The sequence below is a fragment of the Phyllobates terribilis genome, unplaced genomic scaffold, assembly GCF_046119375.1.
Source record: "Phyllobates terribilis strain yellow unplaced genomic scaffold, ASM4611937v1 Scaffold_11__3_contigs__length_659146591, whole genome shotgun sequence".
NCBI lineage: Eukaryota > Metazoa > Chordata > Amphibia > Anura > Dendrobatidae > Phyllobates > Phyllobates terribilis.
In genome coordinates this window covers 108,868,591-108,882,915 of record NW_027362771.1, presented here as the reverse complement: position 1 = coordinate 108,882,915, position 14,325 = coordinate 108,868,591, and the positions used below count along the sequence as shown (strand labels likewise).

The 14,325-nt window shown below is 39.5% G+C and overlaps 1 protein-coding gene across 1 annotated transcript in view; it reads right to left on the bottom strand.

Annotated features, from left to right (window-relative positions):
• SLC17A8 (solute carrier family 17 member 8) overlaps positions 1-11,622 on the bottom strand; it is a 58,973-nt gene extending 47,351 nt beyond the window's left edge. The window contains exons 1-3 of the mRNA XM_073650670.1: positions 10,965-11,622; positions 9,232-9,484; positions 7,912-8,030 (exon numbers count right to left, since the gene is read on the bottom strand). Of these exons, the coding sequence (XP_073506771.1) occupies positions 7,912-8,030; positions 9,232-9,484; positions 10,965-11,065 (473 nt within the window). The 5' untranslated portion in view covers positions 11,066-11,622. The remainder of the gene's footprint in view (positions 1-7,911; positions 8,031-9,231; positions 9,485-10,964) is intronic.
• Between the last annotated feature and the right edge of the window lie 2,703 nt (positions 11,623-14,325).

The window sequence follows — 14,325 nt, the reverse complement described above, 5'->3', positions numbered from 1 at the left end:
TTTCTTGGGGTTGCGCATTCCAAAGAATAGGTGCAGCTCGGGAGAAGTCTTGAAACCGGGAGTGGGAGGTACGGATTAGTGCGGATGTTAGCCAAAAGTCGCTTGCGGAGCATAGAGAACGGGTAGGCTGATAAACAGAAATGGGGGAAGAGATGTAGGGGGGTGCCGCACTGTGGAGAGCTTTGTGGGTGAAAACAAGCAATTTAAAATGGATCCTATAATTCATGGACAGACAGTGCAATGACTGGCACAGAGCGAAGGAGTCTGAGTAAAAATTAGCCAAATGACCCTGGCTGCAGCATTAAGGATGGACTGGAGAGGGGAAAGTCGAGTGAGGGGGAGGCCAATTAATAGAGAGTTCCAGTAGTTAAGGCAGGAGTGGATCAGGGCAACAGTGAGGGTTTTTGTTGTTTCCAAGGTGAGAAAGGGGCGGATTCTAGAGATGTTCTTCAGGTGCAAGCAACAAGAGCAGGCAAGAGATTGTATATTGAAGGTGAAGGAAAGTTTGGTGTCAAACACAATGCCCAGACAGCGCGCCTGCTGGCTCGGCGTTATTATGGTGCCACATACGGAGAAGGAGATGTCGGATTTAGGGAGGTGAGTAGACCTTTCAGTTTTGGAAAGGTTGAGTTTCAGATAGAGAGCGGACATGATGTTAGAAACTGCAGCCAGACAGTCAGTGGTGTTCTGTAGTACAGTGGGGGTAAAGTCAGGGGATGATGTGTATAGTTGTGTGTCATCAGCATAAAGATGGTACTGAAAACCAAATTTGTTGATAGTCTTACCAATTGGGGCTGTGTAGAGAGAGAAGAGAAGAGGGCCAAGAACTGAACCCTGAGGAACCCCAATAGTGAGAGGAAGGGGGAAAAAAGTGGAGCCAGCGAACGATACACCGAAAGAGTAGTCAGATAGGTAGGAGGAGAACCAGGAGGGAGCATAGAGAGTAGGAGGTGGTGGTCAACGGTGTCGAAAGCTGCAGAGAGGTCAAGAAGAATAAGCTGAGAGTAGTTACCATTATGTTTTGCTGTCAGAAGGTCATTGGTTACTTTGATGAGTGCAGTTTCTGTAGAATGTAGGGGGCGGAAGCCGGACTGTGATGGGTCTAGAAGAGAGTGAGTGGAGAGGTATCTGGTAAGGCAGGAGTAGACCAGGTGCTCCAAGAGTTTAGAGATGAAGGGAAGATAGGAGACTGGTCTGTAGTTGTTTGTGCAGGAAGGGTCAAGAGAGAGCTTTTTTAATAAGCACAAATGTCCGTGATGGGGGTCCACATAATAATGAGTATGGACATTTCTTGCTGACCGAGGGTTGTCAACCCTCCCCTGAGAGGCGTGGTTAATGTTAATGATCATGCTCCATGTGGTCTTATCTCCACCTATGTTGTAGTCCATTCATACTAGCTAATTATAAATCTAATGTGAATTCATTAGCTGATTGGTTGTGTCACGAAATGAAAGGTTGCCCCTGCTGGTGTGATCCCACCCCCAGCAAAAGGCATTATCCCAAAACGTACGTCGGGGTTTGGGGTTGGCACCATATCCCACTACTGGTAACAACAGATATCTGTATATGCTTCTCTTACTATGATTCACATATGCATGTTCTGCTCGGTTCTCTTATATGTTATTGTTCTTTTTTATAATGTTACATCTAAATAGCATGATACGATCAGGCTATAGACCTATTATCCTATAGACTTATTAGAGACATTTTAGATTGCTAGATATTGCAGATTAGTTCATGCGCTTATTGCTAGTATATACCATTTTTGAGAATGTGGCGCCATCTAGTGGTTTCCCACTGTAATTAATAAAAATGTGATACTTGGTAAACATGGTTCTGGAGTACATTTTTTCTATGTGATCTATCCTCTTATGTACTGAACCCATTACTCTGTCCATGTAGAGAATTTAATGTTGTACATAATACATAAGTATTTGATACAATAGAAAAACAGAACTTAATATTTGGTATTGAAACCTTTGTTTGCAATTACAGAGGTCAGACGTTTCCTGTAGTTCTTAACCAGGTTTGCACACACTGCAGCTGGGATTGTGGCCCACTCCTCCATACAGATCTTTTCCAGATCTTTCAGGTTTCGGGGCTGTCACTGGGCAACATTGATTTTCAGCTCCCTCCAAAGATTTTCTATTGGGTTCAGGTCTGGAGACTGGCCACTTTAGTAGCCCTGGATGTGTGTTTCAGGTCATTGTCATGCTGGAAGACCCAGCCAAGACCGATCTTCTATGTTCTCACTGAGGGAAGGAGGTTGTTGGGCAAAATCTTGCGATACATGATCCCATCCATTCTCCTTTCAAAACGAGACAGTCATCCTGTCCCCTTTGCACAAAAGCACCCCCAAAGTACGATGTTTCCCCCACCATGCTTCATGGTTAGGAAGGTGTTCTTGAGGTTGTACTCATCCTTCTTCCTCCAAACATGGTGAGTGGAGTTTATACCAAAAAGTTCTATTTTAGTCTCACTTGACCACGTGACCTTCTCCCATGCCTCCACTAGATCATCCAGATGATCACTGGTGAACCTCAACCGGTCCCGGACATGTGCTGGCATGAGCAGGGGGAGCTTGCGTGCCCTGCAGATTTTTAATTCATGATGGTGTAGTTTGTTACTAACAATAATGTTTGAGACTGTGGTCCCAGCTCTCTTCAGGTCATTGACCAGGACCTCCCATGTACTTCTGGGTTGATTTCTGACCTTTCTCAGAATCATCCTTACCCCATGAGGCGAGATCTTGCATGAAGCCCCAGACGGAGGAAGATTGACAGTCATCTTGTGTTTCTTCCATTTTCTAATAATTGTGCCAACAGTTGTTGCCTTCTCACCAAACTGCTTGCCTATTGTCCTGTAGCCCATCCCAGCCTTGTGCAGGTCTACAATTTTGTCCCTGGTGTGCTTAGACAGTTCTTTGGTCTTGGCCATGGTGGAGAGGTTGGAGTGTGATTGATTTAGTGTGTGGACAGGTGTGTTTTATACAGGTAAAGAGTTCAAACAGGTGCAATTAATACAGGTAATGAGAGCAGAGTAGGAGGACTTTTTAAAGAAAAACTAACAGGTCTGTGAGACCCAAAATTCTTGCTGGTTGGTAGGTGATCAAATACTTATTTCATGCAATAAAATGCTATTTAATTATTTTAAAATCATACAATGTGATTTTCTGTTTTTTATTTTTAGATTCTGTCATTAACAGTTGAAGTCTACCTACGATATAAATTACAGACCTCTCCATTCTTTGTAGGTGGGAAATTCGGCAGTGTATCAAATACTTATTTTCCCCACTATAAGTATACACATAGCACACACATACATATACACAGAGCACATATGTATACATAGAGAGCACACACATCAATACACAGCACATACACAAATGTATACACAGAGCACATATATGCACTCATATACTGAACACATACCCATATATGTATACACAGAGCACATACACACTTATGTATACATAGAGCACATACATACACATATACATACATACACATTTTCCTATACAAAAGGTATGGATATGGAAGCCACAGCGATCAACTCCAATCAATCAGCATAAAGTGTTTAATTTCGATGCAGCAAAAATCCAGGTCAAATCAGTAAGTGCAGGAGCGTAACAATTGTGGTCGCAGAGAGTGCGTCGGTGACCAGGACTTTATGGGAGGGGGGCCCATGGTCGTGAGTGCCTATTTCAGTTGGATATGTAGCTGAGGACACAAATTCAGCTCAAGTGTATTGCGGCGCAGAGACCCGCCAGCTCCCTGACCTGCAATACATACTGCTGGCCAATCAGAGGCCGCAGCTGATGTCAGCGTGCCTGTCACGAGTGGCACATGCAGACATGGCAGTGACATCATGCGCCACATATGGCTGGCAAGTAAAAGTCAGCTGCAGGCTACAGAAGAGGATGTAGCACATCGTAGATGTGGAGAAAAGTAAGAAGAATTGTTCATTTTTTTAATGTGGATGGAGGACATTACACACGGAAGGGGTCCAGGATGAGAGTCATTATACCAGAAAGGAGCCCAGGATGGGGGACATTATACCAGAATGGAGCCCAGAACGGGCATCCTGATGGGGACATTATACCAGGAAAGGGACGATGAAGGGGGACATTGTTACAGGAAGAGGTCAGGATTATGAATATTATTACATTAAAGGGCCCAGGACAGGAACATTATATCAGGAAAGGGCCCAGGATGTGGGACATTATTACTGGAAGGGGCCCAGAATGAGGGACATTATGCCAGAAAGAGGGACATTATACCAGGAAGGGGTCCAGGATGAGAGACATTATTTTTAGAAGGGGCAATGACAGGGAACATTATTACAGGTGCCAAGGTGGGGACACTATATTTCATGAAGGGTGAACACATATGTCTTTATAGACTACAAAGGCCTATACATCTGACCAACATGGAGGTGGGGGCCCAGGTTCAAATTCTGCATCGGAGCCCATTGGACTCTAGTTACACCACGTGTCTACTGTCTATTGTATTGCATTTAATGGGCTGAATTAATGAATCATACATCTTATAACCGCTGATGCATTGTTTAAGGCACACAGGTTGTTCTTTGCACAACATAGCACACACATGCATATACACAGAGCACATATGTACAGTACAGACCAAAAGTTTGGACACACCTTCTCATTTAAAGATTTTTCTGTATTTTCATGACTATGAAAATTGTACATTCACACTGAAGGCATCAAAACTATGAATTAACACATGTGGAATTATATACTTAACAAAAAAGTGTGAAGCAACTGAAAATATGTCTTATATTCTAGGTTCTTCAAAGTAGCCACCTTTTGCTTTGATGACTGCTTTGCACACTCTTGGCATTCTCTTGATGAGCTTCAAGAGGTAGTCACCGGAAATGGTTTTCACTTCATAGGTGTGCCCTGTCAGGTTTAATAAGTGGGATTTCTTGCCTTATAAATGGGGTTGGGACCATAAGTTGTGTTGTGCAGAAGTCTGGTGGATACACAGGTGATAGTCCTACTGAATAGACTGTTAGAATTTGTATTATGGCAAGAAAAAAACAGCTAAGTAAAGAAAAACGATTGGCCATCATTACTTTAAGAAATGAAGGTCAGTGAGTCTGAAAAATTGGGAAAACTTTGAAAGTGTCCCCAAGTGCAGTTGCAAAAACCATCAAGCGCTACAAAGAAACTGGCTCACATGAGGACCGCCCCAGGAAAGGCAGTCCAAGAGACACCTCTGCTTCTGAGAATAAGTTTATCCGAGTCACCAGCCTCAGAAATCGCAGGTTAACAGCAGCTCAGATTAGAGACCAGGTCAATGCCACACAGAGTTCTAGCAGCAGACACATCTCTTCAACAACTGTTAAGAGGAGACTTTGTCCAGCAGGCCTTTATGGTAAAATAGCTGCTAGGAAACCACTGCTAAGGACAGGCAACAAGCAGAAGAGACTTGTTTGGGCTAAAGAACACAAGGAATGGACATTAGACCAGTGGAAATCTGTGCTTTGGTCTGATGAGTCCAAATTTGAGATCTTTGGTTCCAACCACCGTGTCTTTGTGCGACGCAGAAAAGGTGAACGGATGGACTCTACATGCCTGGTTCCCACCGTGAAGCATGGAGGAGGAGGTGTGATGGTGTGGGGGTGCTTTGCTGATGACACTGTTGGGGATTTATTCAAAATTGAAGGCATACTGAACCAGCATGGCTACCACAGCATCTTGCAGCGGCATGCTATTCCATCCGGTTTGCGTTTAGCTAGACCATCATTTATTTTTCAACAGGACAATGACCACAAACACACCTCCAGGCTGTGTAAGGGCTATTTGACCAAGAAGGAAAGTGATGGGGTAATACGCCAGATGACCTGGCCTCCACAGTCACCAGACCTGAACCCAATCAAGATGGTTTGGGGTGAGCTGGACCGCAGAGTGAAGGCAAAAGGGCCAACAAGTGCTAAGCATCTCTGGGAACACCTTCAAGGTTGTTGGAAGACCATTTCCGGTGACTACCTCTTGTAGCTCATCAAGAGAATGCCAAGAGTGTGCAAAGCAGTCTTCAAAGCAAAAGGTGGCTACTTTGAAGAACCTAGAATAGAAGACATATTTTCAGTTGTTTCACACTTTTTTGTTAAGTATATAATTCCACATGTATTAATTCATTGTTTTGATGCCTTCAGTGTGAATGTACAATTTTCATAGTCATGAAAATACAGAAAAATCTTTAAATGAGAAGGTGTGTCCAAACTTTTGGTCTGTACTGTATACATACAGAACACACACATGAATACACAGAGCCCATACACACATGTATACACAGAGCACATACTCAAATGTATATACAGAACACATATATACACTCATATACAGAACACAAACACATATGTATACACAGTGTACATACACACTTATGTATACATAGAGCACATACATTCACAAATACATACATACACATTTTACAATACAAAAAGGTATGGATATGGAAGCCACAGCGATCAACTCCAATCAATCAGCATAAAATGTTTAATTTCCATGCAGCAAAAATCCAGGGCAAATTAGTAAGTGCAAGGGCGTAACGATCGTGGTCGCAGAGAGTGCGTCGGTGACCAGGACTTTATGGTAGGGGGGCTCATCGTCGCAAGTGCCTATTTCAGCTGGATGTGTATCTGAGGACACATTCAGTTGAAGTGTATTGCGGCGCAGAGACCCGCCGGCTCCCTGCCCTGCAATACATACTGCTGGCCAATCAGTAGCCGCAGCTGATGTCAGCGTGCCTGTCACGAGTGGCACATGGCAGTGACATCATGCGCCACATATGGCTGGCAAGTCAAAGTCAGCTGCAGGCTACAGAAGAGGATGTTGCACATCGTGGGAGTGGAGAAAGGTAAGAAGAATTGTTTATTTTTTTAATTTGGATGGGAGATATTACACAAGGAAGGGGCTAAGGATAGAGGACATTACTCACAGAAGGGGTCCAGGATAAGAGTCATTATACCAGGATGGGGCCCAGGACGGCATACATTATACCAGGAAGGGGCCCATGATGGGGACATTATACCAGGAAAGGGACGATGAAGGGGGACATTGTTACAGGAAGAGGTCAGGATTATGAATATTATTACATTAAAGGGCCCAGGACAGAAACATTATACCAGGAAAGGGCCCAGGATGTGGGACATTATTACTGGAAGGGGCCCAGAATGAGAGACATTATGCCACAAAAAGGGACATTATACCAGGAAGGGGCCCAGGATGAGGGACATTATTAAAAGAAGGGGCAATGACAGGGAACATTATTACATGTGCCAGGATGGGGACACTATATTTCATGAAGGGTGAACACACATGTCTTTATAGGATCTTCAACACTACAAAGGCCCATACATCTGACCAACATGAAGGTGGGGGCCCTGGTTCAAATTCTGCATCGGAGCCCATTGGACTCTAGTTACACCACGTGTCTACTCTGTTATATTGCATTTAATGGGCTGAATTAATAAATCACACATCTTATAACCGCTGATGCATTGTTCAAGGCACACAGGTTGTTCTTTTGCTGAGATAAGGTCTTATACTAGAAACATCTTCTGACAGTAAATTTGCTAATAGGACATTTAAAATGGGTTTAGAAATCAGACAATCTCTTTTAAAAGTTTATGGTTAGAATATCTAGTTCTGATTCACTGAAATTACAACCTTAAATTACAGGTAAAATATATATATTTGTACCATACAAAGATATCAAAATGGAGAATCCCAGAATGTACCGCATCTTTATTCAAATAGCCATTAAACGGTATCAACCACTGAGGACTCTCAAATCTAAATATTTTTCAACCTTAAATTGTAATTTAACACTTTTCACAGATAGAAAGAAATATTTCCCCCCTCCAGCCATACAGTGCAATTACCTATTGGCAGCAAGCTTGTTTGCAATGAATCCTCCTGGTATCTGCGTGACAATATATCCCCAAAAAAATGATCCATGGATCAAACCAACTGTTTCTGGATCCCAGTTAAATTGGGCTACCTGTAAAATGGTGTTAAAATATATTGAAGACATTATAGGTAATGTACTGTAATTGGTATTACTAAATATTTGTATAAGTTTTATAGCAGAAAGAAATTTCTACCTTTCCTTTAGTTAGTAAGTAAATGATTTTAGATTTTCAGTGATGTAAATACTTTTATGCCCAAAAATGACAAAAGTATTCTAGGAGATTTATTGGCTAACCAAAAAAAAATATATATACTGTATATGCAAGCTTTCAGAGCACAGAGGCTCCTTCTTCAGGCGTTATTACAAATCTGTGCTCTAAAGCTTGCATATATATATTTTTTTCTGGTTAGCCAATAAAGGTATCACTCCGAGAATACTTTTGTCATTTTTGGACATAAAAGTATTTACATAGATTTTTCTGGCTAACACGGTACCACAATATAACTTTGTACTGTACATCATGATAATGGAAGATTTTCAGTGAGAAATATTATGTCTGGATATTCCTGCAATCTTACTGGACTGGCAGAAATATATATTCTTTGTAGGAGGAATTGTTGAGATGACTGAATCTAATCGCGTCAAATTGAATTTGCCTCAAATTGTACAAAAAAATTTGGATTCACCAGAATCTGAATCTTTTGTGATTCTCTTTGGTCAAAAGCAGCAAAATATTATCCTGTTGGCTGCCATTTTGCTGGATTATAGAGGGCACTGTAGGGGCAAAAAAAAATCTTGTTCTAATTTTTCGTCCGCTATCTATTACTGGTCCACTTATCGGCTCTTTGATTTTCTATCTTCAACCTGGCCGGCTCTTCCATTCACTGAGCTCTGCGGCATCACATGAGGCGCAATACATGACAATGACATGCATCGCACCCCACGAGATCACATATGCCACAATGCATGTCAATAATGTGCAGAGCGCCCCACGTGATGATGTGGTCTGGTACATGGAAGACTCAGTCATCAGGAAGATACAAAGTGGCAGATAGAAGGCAGAAGATACAAGAACTGATCATAGGACCGTCAACAGTGGGTCAGGTATGGGGAAGTTCAAGGAGAAGTGGGTATAAGACTTTTTATTTTTGAACTCTTTCCTCGCTGATTAAATTAACATCAAGTTTATTTGATGCAAATTGAATTTCCGCACTAAATTGAGTGAATCTGCCTGAATTGAATTTTGGGAGATCAATTATTGCATAGTATACATGATACCAATGACTCTCACCTGAATCTCTGGTTTTCCATTTACATAAACAGTATTGTTATTCACCATTTCCACAATGGCCACACCAAGGTTACATCTAATTCCAAAGGAAATACAAAATCCCAGCCCACTCATGATGGCAATGATGTAACGTTTGGGCAGTCCACAGCAATAGCAGTCAAATCTGGGAGGTGAGTGGGTGGGGACGTGTATTGGTTGTCCATCTTCATTCAGCTCTATGTTGTCCTCTTCAACATTTCTTCCATCAATTTTCCTTAATAAAGGAAAATTTGTTATTTTAGGTATTGTTCCTTGCTTTGTAAGTTTATTAACAGTTCTGTCTAAAATGTGATGATTCAGATAAAATATGTAGTAACGTGTCTAAATGGTCACTATGAAACTTGTTACATATTACAAATAAATGTAATACTTTAATTCTCAATATTCAATTATTATTGAAAATTACTTAAAGGGGCTTTCCCACTTTACGTAATAGGATACAATCTAAATGGGGGTAGAGCAATTGCTTCAATATGAAGAATACGTGATTAATGTTACAGTGCTCATTATTTCACGCAATGGACTGATACTGTATATGGACTGCCTTGGGCACTTGCCACTGGGGATGATATTCCCATAGATTGACCTATATTCTAAGTAATACAACTTGCAACAAATGCATTGACGACAACAATCCTATACCAGAGGTCTACCAGCTGTTTAAAAAGTGTGTATAATTATAATTTAATGTGAATAATATAATGAGAAGCTGAATTTGAAATATTGCGTGCCTTATGTAAGCTTACAGGATTTTTTTTAATTCTTACAATATACCTTTAAATAAAAGCAAATGTAAAATTAGCATTAACATTATTAGAATTGTCAAAGTTATTACAAAACTAGACTAAAAGAAGTTTTATATGGCCGTGTGTCAAGTTTTATATGGCAGTGTGTGACTTGCACCAGGAATGAAAAATAGGATTTTATATTTCATATTTCATATATACAATTAAAATAATAGAAGAAGAAAACATTACTTTTCATTGCAAATAATCTTGGTCAAAATTGAGTGCAAAATGGTATTATATTTTGCGAAGTCACTAACAGACACATTAATTGGATAACTAAGTAAAGCATGATAAAACACAAGACCAATCTAATATCAGTATAATACTTTGTGTAAATATGTAGTTTTTGCAAATAATTTATTATAAAATGTAGATCAATATAAAACTTGTCGAAAGAGTGTTTAATGTATTCAGATTTTGTATTGAAACAAAATAAAATAGGTATTAAACTAAAAAAGTGTGATAATTTACAATTACTTGCAAACATTTTTCCAGATCTGTTTAGCTCTTCTAAATGTAATTTTATAATTTAAGACTAAAGAGTTATGATAAAGTATCTTATTATGAATGATATAAATGTAAAAAAAAAAATACACAAATACAAATTTAGCTTAAAATAATAAATTAAATTGTGGAAAGAAAACAAAATCTTAGACCACTAAAAATTAAAACAAGAAAAAAAAGAACCTCTTCTAAAGAAAAAAAATGCATTAATCTTGGTTATGTGACTCAAATATAGGTAACATTCATGATGAATCCGTACTTTTTTTTTTAGTATTAACATAAGCTCAGTGTAAAAAAAAACAACAGAAAAAAATAGGTAGAAAGAAAAAAAATCAAGTAAAATAGTATATAAATCATAATGAAAAAAAACAAAAAACATTAAGTGACAAAGGAGACTCTTACCTTTGAAGATGACCCAGGGAGTCCCCTATTGTGTTCTTTGCCTCTTCTTTCCCTGGATTAAAGATCTTCTCTTTGAATGTACTGAGTGCTTGAAAAGGCATTGTATAAGATGAATTAATCTTCACAACTTTACAGTAAACAACTCATCTTCACCTTTATGTTTCATGTACAACTATCTTTGCCAATCAACACCCCATCTCTGCAAGGGTTAACTCCTTTGACAACTAGATCGTTATTTCTACTTCTAGAATTAAAAATGGGGTATCCTCTGCAGAACCCAAATCAGATGCTGAACTCTATTCTTTGACAAGTATAATTATCGGAGTTGTTAGTGAAGCTCACATCAATGATCTTCTATCTGGAGGGGAGGCTGACAGCTGCATAGCACAGAGGCAAAGTCATTCAACCTGTTTCCGTAAGGAGTAGAGAGAACAGTGGTGTTTGAGGAAACTAAACTATGGAACAGACTTTGGAAAACTCCAAGGATCATATAAAGCTGTGCATTATGCTGGGGAAAAAAATAAATGAAAAAAAAAAATCCACTTCTAATATTCTGTTGTAGGCAGGGATCCAGGATTCTGAGAAGTGATAATGATCCTCCTAGGCTGTCATGAGTCCCTGATAGGGGATGAGATGCTACACTAGTCGATGCTATAGTAACGGAAACGATACGGTCCTACCAGTTTAGTTATTAATAGCATCCCTTTCAAAATGGAGACAAAGAACAACTTATTAATCATTTAAGGGTTACCTCCTGTCTCCATGACGCAGGCAGGTGGTCATGGACTGAAATTCACATATATTATTACTGAGCCTTTTCTTTTTTCTCATGAGCCAAAACTCTCATTAAGGCAGCAGTATCTCTTGATCAAGTGATAGACAGTAGAAGAGCCAACAATGGCCCACACACAAAACTCTTCTTAGTCTTCTCAGTGCAAAGAAACAATCTATGGTGGAGACTTAAATAATATAGTCTTCAGCTAAGAATATTTGTAAGAATAGTCAGAGAGTCAACTACAATTATTATTTATTTATTATTTTACAGTCTTTGGCTCGATCATGAGTTATGGAGACTTGATGGATAAGCGCTCTGTAATAAGATCAATCTTGTGCTAGCCTTGATAGGTCCACCAGGGTCTTCTCAGCCATTATTTTCAACTATAATAAAAAGTCTAATAAAAATTATAACAAAATTCCACGTGCAACATTTTGTTTTCCTGTGAATCTTGCATCAACGTGACTAGTAAATGAGCACTTATGATTTACATACATCGTGGGTTGTCTAGAAGTTAGCTATGTCGTATCATATTGGCAATATCATATATGGCATTCTGCAAGGGTAACAGATCAATTGAAGATTCCAGAAACACATGGCCTACACGTTGCAAATCTGTTCTAGGTTCGAAAAGCATAGGACATGTATTTCTTCTGGATCATTTCATGAATTTTACAAAAAAAAATTAAGAAGTTGTTATAATAAAATGAAGTTTAAAAGTATGTTGGAATACTGGAATCTTCAATTGATCTGTCACATGAGCTGCTAATTGGGAACCTGCCCAAAGTTTCACCATGCCGGTGAAATCAATTACAGCTCTTGGGGGTTGGTGAGCTATATTTTTTTACATTTCTTTTTACTATTCAAGAAAGTTGTTTGTTGAGAGGCATTGAATTATTTATTCTAAATTTATCAGTCCTATTCCACCAGGAATTACTGTAAGGGGTCGATAGTTGCACCTGTGCGATGGAGACATAGAAGGTATACAGTGCCACTAAAGAGTTTATAGTTCAGGAGCCATGGAAATTTTGTAACAATCAAGCCATGTATAGCCCTACAGTTCATGCCAGAAGAAATCTCAGACCCTTGTAGGCACAAAATGCTTTTTTAGATTAGTAAATGTAAATGTAATAGAGGCCAGTCCTGCCCTTTGTGTAAACTCAAACTTTTTACATTGAAACTGTGCCACAAGAGGTAAGGTCCCTGATGAGATAAGAATTTTCAGATTTGATCTCATTTAATTATTTTAAAATGTGAACTGACTTTTTAAGATTTATACTCTACATTGATTACCTTGGGGTGTTAATTGAACGGAATCAATTTATAGAACAGAATAAGAGTTCTCAAGATGGTTGTAATGACGTCTATTCATCATCTGTGAAATATTAAATTAGTATATCATTTAGCTTTACTGGGGATATGCATATAGTGGCAGAAAGCCTGAGTTAAGTCTGTTTAGACTGATAAATATGTAAATGGAAACTAGGAACTTGTGAATGGGTTAATTGTAAAGTTATATTATCTAATACATCCTTAAGCTGAAAAGGAAGCTCCGCACTAAAAGCAGTCTTTTTATTGAGGCAGTAGCCAAAATATATATGGGTTGGCTCTAATCTATAAGTAGTAATGATCAGAGCGTGATCGTGTCTATAAACGTATGTGATGATCCTGCAGTTCACTGTTGGGGGTGCATTACCAGTGGGTCTCCAAGCTCAAACTAAAAAAAAGGCAGGTGGTCCCAGGATCATAGATCAGGATCCCCATGTAGTTACATCAAAAAGACATTTAAAGTAGTGGAGTGGGTCAGATGGTAAATTTTATCGTCAACAATTTTATGTTGCACCAGATTGGGAGATGTTTTCACAAAACCAGAGAAACAGTTAAATATTATTAAAATACTGTATACTGAATACCTCATAATAATTGGCAGAGAAAACAGCTGTTCCATTATGTTAGCGTTAAAGGCTAAACAGGATGAAAGCAGCGCTAGAGGAGAATACAATCATATGTCAACAGCAAAGCCTCATTATCCCACAGCCCATTGTGCTCGGCTCGCCCTGGATTAGCTGCAATCACATGGTCCAAGCAAATGGCGGAAAAAAGATTTGTGATCTAAAAATGTAAACTTCCAGTAGCAGAATCATCTGCAACCTTCCTCAGACTGAGGGTTAGTGCCCACGATGCAGATTTGATGCCTCTCTCTGGCAGAAAAAACGCATGCAGATTTACATGTGTTTTTTCTGCTAGAGAGAAGCGTTTTTTCAGTGTTTTGATCATGTGTTTTCGCATGCGTTTTTTCAAGCACTTTTCCAAGCGATTTTGAGAATTTAATTGAAATGCAGCAAATCCACATATACCTGCGGGTTTGCTGCGTTTCAATGTTCCTCAATGACCGTGAATTTGCAGCGTAATCGCGGTAGAAATGGTCATGCTGCGTTTTTCAACGCAATGCGAATTTGGCGCGCTAATTAGCGCATCATGTGCACAGCACATCCCAATTCACATTGCTTTGCATGGCAGACGGTTTTAGAAGCGTTTTCGCGGCTGTAAAAGCGTCACAAAAATGCCACAAGAACGCTATGTGGG